General features: G+C 47.4%; 1 protein-coding gene across 1 annotated transcript; it reads left to right on the top strand.

The window, feature by feature from the left end:
• The first annotated feature begins 155 nt into the window (after positions 1 to 155).
• On the top strand, positions 156 to 7,327 carry PDP2 (pyruvate dehyrogenase phosphatase catalytic subunit 2). The gene is made up of 2 exons (XM_030298868.2): positions 156 to 256; positions 2,370 to 7,327. The coding sequence occupies exon 2, from the start codon at positions 2,424 to 2,426 to the stop codon at positions 4,014 to 4,016; it is 1,593 nt and encodes a 530-aa protein (XP_030154728.1). The 5' UTR covers positions 156 to 256; positions 2,370 to 2,423; the 3' UTR covers positions 4,017 to 7,327.
• The last annotated feature ends 82 nt before the right edge of the window (positions 7,328 to 7,409 follow it).

Genomic DNA, 7,409 nt, shown 5'->3' with positions numbered 1-7,409 from the left:
GTGGGGAGGAACTGGATTTAGCTCCTCCCGCCCTGCCTGCCCTGTCGCCCTCCTCAGCCATTGGGTAATTCTTCTGTCCTTCAAAGGCCCGCCTCCGCAGGTGAACCAATAAGAGCTGGAGAGAGGATGCTTCCTTTTCCATCTGGATCTGCACAAGGGGACGCTTCAAGGAGGTGAGGCGGGAGTGGCGGCTGCCGCAGCACTGTGCGCAGGCGTGGAACTGACGGGACGGACCCGGTGGCAGTGGCGCAAGCTGGTGAGTGGGGAGCGAGGGTCCGAGGTAGGGAAGGGAGCGATCGCAGGATGGGGACCCCTCCAGCCCCGCCGGGCGTCCCCGGAGCCCAGCCCTTTGCGGCCGTCAGAATCGGTTCAGATGATGAGGTGGAAAGCGGAGGTGAGGTGAAATGAGGTGAGGGGGCGGGCCCGCAGTCACGGTCACCCCACCGCGCGCACGCGCCACGTGGGCTCTCGGACTCGCCAAGGACCCTTGGCTTCGGACCCCGGCACACGCACTAGCTGCGTTAGCCCTTGGAGCACCCCTGTGAGTTCGGCGCCTCGACTGAATTTCCCTATTTTACAGGCTGGGAAGCTGGAGCTCAGGGATGTGGCCGCGCCGGGGTATGGGCGCGATCGGGCTTGATAGACTCCCGAGACCGCACTCTTATCTATGAGGCTGTGGGGCAGAGACTTGAACTTGGGACCTGTGTTTTCTTCAGGGACGCGAAATTGTTTGGGTCCCGGCTGCGCCGGACCAACTTGCGTCCGGCACTGCTCCCTCATTTCTCTGCAGGGCCCTGGAGGGTGGGAGGTGCCAGGCGGCCTCTGTGGGCGTTGACCTACCGTTCCTGCCCCAAGTTCAGCGGGGTGGGCTGGCGGGGAGGAGCACGGTCCTCAGTTCTGAGAGTTCCCAGTGCCCCAACAGGCAAACTGGCAGAGGGCAGGTCTCCTGAACGAAATCCGAAAACACGTGGGAAACGCTCCTCTTAGGTCACCCGGGAAAATACAAAATAGAGCGGGTTTGTTTGTTTGTTTGTTTGTTTTGCTTTGCTTTTTGTCTAAGAAGAGGTATCCTCAGCGTCTGTTGAAGGTGGTAGGAAACTGTTCCCTTCGTGTCCTTGTGGAGGCAGATGTGAACATTTTGGAGATCAGTTTGGCATTATGAGTCTACACCCTCTGACCTACTGATTCCTCCTTTGGGAAATAAGTAGATTAAAACCTAAGTAGGGAAAAGGTTGGTGCATAAGGCAGTGCAATTTGGTGTTTTATCCATAGCCAGTAGAAACGACTTCTAAATCTACGACAATGGAGAACAGTTAAGGAAATTGAGATTGTTTATGCCAAAATAGGGTAGTACACATCCCTGAAATGTCTTTATCATGAATAAAATGCTTAAAAGAAAAAAAAAAAAGATTGTAAGTTGTGGTTTCAGTTGTATAAAAATGTATACAGAGTGACCAGAACAGTCACTTAATGATAAAAGTTTAACTACCTTTTTGGAGCAGAAGGGTCATATTTCATTGAATCCTCACAAAACCTTATAAGACGGGTATTCCCATCCCCCTGACAGACCTCTGGAGCTCAGGCAAGTGAAGCAGTGTGTCTGATGTTAGACAGCTGGTGTCACACCTGGTGTGCTATTGGGCCTTTGGAAATGCTGCGTCTAGCCAGTATTTGAGGACCTGTTGCGTGTTGTATGGGGCTGGAGAGCCACCGGTGAGTAAGGGTTCCTGAATTCATGGAGCGTATAGACTAGTGGAGAAGCAGATAGATATTTAAATAAACACTTACAGTCTGTTGGGGAAAGCGAACATGGGAGCTAGACACTGGGCTCTGGCAAGGGAAAGATTTGGGAAGGAAAATATAAAGGGGCCCCTGGGCCAGCTGTGAGCAATGAGGGAGTTCTGTGGGGAAGCCTTCAGTGGCTCGGTATGAATGGAGATCATATAAAAATCCTGTTTTTTCTCATTTTCTGAAATGTTATTTATGTGTTGTAATGGGAGGTAGGGAGACTTGCTTAAGTATTTTGAATTTAGTCAACTGTTTTACTATTTTTTTAAATTTTGTTTTTTGAGAGAGAGAGCTCAAAGAGAGAGAGAGCACAAGCAGGGGAGGGGCAGAAAGAGGGGGGAGGTGAAGGATCCAAAGCAGGCTCCTCATTGACAGCAGAGAACCTGAAATCAGGAATTCAGGGTCAGGAACCATAAGATCACGACCTAAGCCGAAGCCGGTCACTTAACCCACAGAACCACCCAACTCTTTTAAGGTTTATCTTAAAACACTTTTGTTCAGAATAGTAGCAAAATAAATGTTTTCAGAAGTCTGTTTTTAAGAAATTAAATTTGAATTTTCTTCAACTCTTTAATTTTCAGGTTTAAAGAAAGCCCCTTTTGCGGAAGGAACACATTTGCCGGTATCGCTGCATAATGTCAAGTACTTTGCCCTTCTGGATCTTAAATTCTGCAAGGAACAGCATTGCCACGTTACAAGGGGGCAGACGTTTGTATTCAAGGTGTGCCTCAAATAGAAATAAATCAAGATGGAGACTCTTTTCCCAGGGACCAGGCGCCCTGAAGAGCAGTGCCCCGTGCAGTGGCTTTGCCCTGCAGAAAGCCTACAGACACACATCAACAGAGGAAGACGATTTCCACTTGCAACTCAGCCCTGAGCAGGTAAATGAAGTGCTGCGAGCCGGTGAGTCGGCTCACAAGATCCTCGACCTCGTCAGTGGAGCCCCAAATTCAGTGTTACGGTTTGAGAGCAACCAACTGGCTGCCAATTCCCCAGTGGAGGACCGGCGAGGTGTGGCTTCCTGCCTGCAGACCAGCGGGCTGATGTTTGGCATCTTCGATGGACATGGTGGCCATGCGTGTGCTCAAGCAGTGAGCGAGAGGCTCTTCTACTATGTGGCGGTGTCGCTGATGTCCCAGCAGACCCTGGAGCGGATGGAGGGAGCCATGGAAAGCATGAAGCCCCTGATGCCCATCCTGCAATGGCTCAAGCACCCAGGGGACAGTATCTACAAGGATGTCACGTCAGTGCACCTTGATCACCTCCGTGTCTACTGGCAGGAACTGCTTGACCTGCACATGGAAATGGGACTCAACATTAAGGAAGCATTAATGTATTCCTTCCAGAGACTGGATTCTGACATCTCGCTGGAAGTCCAGGCCCCCCTGGAAGATGAGATGACGAGGAACCTTTCACTCCAGGTGGCCTTCTCTGGGGCTACAGCTTGCATGGCCCATGTTGATGGAGTTCACTTGCATGTGGCAAACGCTGGTGACTGTCGGGCCATCCTTGGGGTCCAGGAGGACAATGGCATGTGGTCTTGTCTGCCCCTCACACGCGACCACAATGCCTGGAACCAAGCTGAGCTGTCACGGCTAAAGAGGGAGCACCCTGAATCAGAGGACAGGACAGTCATTGTGGACAACAGGCTGCTGGGCGTGCTCATGCCCTGCAGGGCCTTCGGGGATGTCCAGCTGAAGTGGAGTAAAGAGCTGCAGCGCAGTGTCCTGGAGAGGGGCTTTGACACCGAGGCCCTCAACATTTACCAGTTCACCCCCCCACACTACCACACTCCACCCTACCTGACTGCTGAGCCTGAGGTCACCTACCACCGGCTGAGGCCCCAGGATAAGTTCCTTGTGTTGGCCTCAGATGGCCTGTGGGACGTGCTGGACAATGAGGATGTGGTGAGGCTGGTGGTGGAGCACCTGGCAGAAGCAAGTCGGCACAAGCCAGACCTGGCCCAGAGACCCGCCAACCTAGGACTCATGCAGAGCCTGCTGCAGCAGAGGAGAGCCCAGGGGCTGCGCGCGGCCGACCAAAATGCAGCCACACGTCTGATCAGACACGCCATAGGGAGCAATGAGTATGGGGAGATGGAACCGGAGCGGCTAACAGCGATGCTGACTTTGCCAGAGGACTTGGCGAGGATGTACAGGGATGACATCACTGTCACCGTGGTGTATTTTAACTCAGACTCAATTGACGCATATTACAAAGGGGGTTAAGAGTGTCCCGTATTGCCAAGGTTAACTTAAATGCTTTTTCTAAGACATTTTCACTTACTCTTAAACTGGCTATTCAGACCTTACTGTTAAAAAGGCAGGCCGAGGTAGCTGGGCTTAATAATAGACTGACATGAGGAAAAGCCAGGCTCGGTTTAAAAACGGTAGCAGTGATTTCATGCCACAGTGTGTTTTGGTCACTGCTTCTGCATAGAGAGGGCAGAGCATTGAGACCACAGAATTGGCTTGGGCCCATAGCCAAAGTCCTTTTGTAAAGACGCTGTTGTCGTTAAGCCATCATCAGCCTGAGCCTTCAAAGGGTAAATGTAATCATCGTCCTAAGACTATGAAGAACTTCAGGACTTCCTGATGTTGTGCAGAATCTGCAAACTTGGTAGTTTTCCTCAATTTACAATCGCGGACTTATTTTTAAATTACTAAGACCTAGGTTTACAGAGAATACTCTTTTCTATGCAATATTCTAACTTTTTTGTGTGATTATACTTGTGAAAACATTTTGTGATGCTGCATCCTGGTGTGTTTTTGTTTATGTTAAAACAGTCCTCAAACTTGCAAACAGGCCTGCTGTAAGCATGCTTGGAATGATTTGTCTTGGTTTTCAGCTGAGAGTGAGGGGGCGAGGCCTCTGGACCAGCTGATGAATTGACTCGTGCCACTTGTGATACCTTCCACTGTGTCCCACCCCTTGAACCTTGAGCCACACTAGGAGGTAACTTCTATCTAAGCCTTAACTCCTCGCCTTCCCGGCATTAATAAAATATGCTCCAGGGCTTAGCCTCTGTGGGGCTATTTATAGCACTTAGCCTTTCTGATTATACCTCTCAAACGTTCTTCTGTTCATTCCACCTAATATTCCTACCTCTGCTCTGCCAAACTCCCTCACTCTACTGCTACTGACTATATGCACGCAATATCGTCCGGAAAGAAGGCTCCCTCTTCAAATGGTTACAGGGGAGGAGAAAATGTGATCGTGTAATATGGTAGTTGTGACAGATGTGCAGGCAGGACTGGCTTATGCAGTGGATTATGGACCTAAGATTCAGCCCAAATCTGGACAGGTGAAAACATGAAGAGCTTGAGAAGTCACTAACCAGGGCTGCCTGTCTGTGTCCTGAGAGGCAGTGGGGAAGAAGGAGTGAGATTTGTCAGATGGGATGCTTGCCCTAAGTCTGTGGGATAAACCGCCATGGCTTCTCCTCAGGAGCCAGACCATATTTAGTATAGGAGTTGGGGCAAAAATAAACTGCAACCTGTAATGGCTTCTGTGGGCAGCACAGTCTTTGTGTTTATTTCAAATTAAACCCTGTGGATCCTTTTTGGGGGAAAGAATTTTGTGTTCTCGTGAAATGCTCCGGCATTTACACAACAGGAAATGTGTCCCTAAATGGAAACACAAATATAATCCCACAAAGCTGACAGTTCTGTCTTCCTGCACTACGTTAGTTGATCCCTCTCCTCCTCTTCCACCTTGTACCATCCACTGAAAGAAAAAAGAAAGTTTGACTTTTCACGTCCCAGTGATACTCATTCAAGTGTTGGAGTGCTTTTAACTTGGGGACATTTCCCTGTCTGTTTTCCAGTGCAGCTCTTCAGTGATTGGGCTTCAGCTCCAGTCAGTGCTTAAGCCTTGGTCCTTTTATTCTGAAATCATTAGTGTTCCTTTTGACCTCCTGGATCATAACTGAGAAATAAAACGTGAATGACTGCCATTGTGCTCGCATGAAGGTTTGTTGCTAAAGTTGAAGACTGCTTGTCTGCCATCCTTTGTTCTTTATGTCAGCTAAACCCTGGCACACCGTCGGAGCATTTACGGGGATTACAGAGTATGAATCCCGTTTTGGAGCCTAGCAAAGGCCATAAAATGCGTCTGACTCAGTAACTTGCGGGACAGCTGAGAGAATACAGACTTCCCACCTGCTTCTCCAAGCTTATCTGTGTTTTTTCTCTGCCTAATATATTTCCTGCTTTCTAATTGTAGTACATCGAGATGGAAGAAAGGCCAGTTTATTGTCTGCCTTTTTCTACTGTGAACTCTGTCAGCCCTTTCCATGAATGCTCCAAGGAGAGTCTCCTGGTTAACCCCCAGCATGTCTGTCTCCTTGACCACAATTGTGGTGTCTGTGGCCTCTCTGAGACCTGGGCTACTGCCAGAGGACACTGGAATTTGAGAGGGGGTTGGTGGTACTTGTCAGTCTTCTAAAGCATTTATTATTCCTTTTAGTAAAGATTTCCATATTGAGACCTCTAAAATCAACTAAAAAATAAGATTGAACATTTAATATTTTGGATATACCTTGAATAAAGTATGCTTTGCTTCTTTAAATTGCATATAATTTTAGGTAAGAAACTTTGTAATATTGGCATAATTTCGATATTGTTTTATGTATAAATATCACAGCTCCGCTAACTGGGAATTGGTCAAAATGGTTGAGAAGATGGTATTCATTTTAAATGCGGGTTAGTAGCCTCAGTCAAGTTACTTAGATTGGGTTTTCTGAAATATTATTTGTAACATTAAAGCTAATTTGTTATATATTAAAAAAAGCTAATGTGTTATAATGAAAATGTGAACTTTGAGGTATGTTAATATATAAACACAGTTTTCCAGAAGTATGATTGGCCTAAAAGGTCTTTAGTATTGGGCACACTGGCTAAAAGTTCAGGCTAAACACAACTGAGCTGGCACCCTTTTAGGCCTAAGAGAAATATAAACAGCTTGAACTTGAGTCAGTTAAAGAAGAAAATAATGGATTGTATGGAATAAGAACATGTGTTCAGAATGAATCTGGCTTGACTCTTTCATCCATCGGTACCTGGTAACCTATCTTCATTTGACAGTTCTTGGGAGGCCTTGACTTCCCAGATTAAACCAGAGTATCTTGGAACTGAGCCATCCTAGTGTCATCTTAAAGTGGTGCATTTGTCTCTGACATGACTCCTTCCCCTGGTGGAAAAAGCCCAAGTAGGTTTGGAGCTGGGGTCTAAAGCCTGGTGGTACAGCTGTCATGCAAGCAGACTCGCGCATCGCCGAGGGGGAAAGGACTGCTATGCAACCATTTCCCGAGCAGCCTGGAGCTCCGTCCCTTATACTTTGGGCACCTCATGTTGAACTTGCTTCCTGGAAAATAATTTGTTATCAAGCATTTACTTGGACAAATTACTAACCATGTTCTTTAATATTTACTGACATTTGTATTTTAAGCTGTACTCCCATGATCTTATTTGACATTGATTTTCTGACTATTAGAGATATTTAAATGAAACTCGTAAATAAAAGGCAAAATGAAATTTGGTTTCTTTTGGTTTGATATTAATTTCTTTAGGTCTGTAGGGTACTAGATTACACCAGCCCTTGTTTCACCACCTTTATCTGGC

Source organism: Lynx canadensis, chromosome E2 (assembly GCF_007474595.2).
Source record: "Lynx canadensis isolate LIC74 chromosome E2, mLynCan4.pri.v2, whole genome shotgun sequence".
NCBI lineage: Eukaryota > Metazoa > Chordata > Mammalia > Carnivora > Felidae > Lynx > Lynx canadensis.
Note: the sequence above shows the minus strand (reverse complement) of the source record. Positions and strands in the feature narration are given on the sequence as shown.

What these genes read in the sequence shown, in the direction of transcription:
- PDP2 (XM_030298868.2), top strand. Translation starts at nt 2,424, where the DNA reads ATGTCAAGTACTTTGCCCTTCTGGATCTTAAATTCTGCAAGGAACAGC.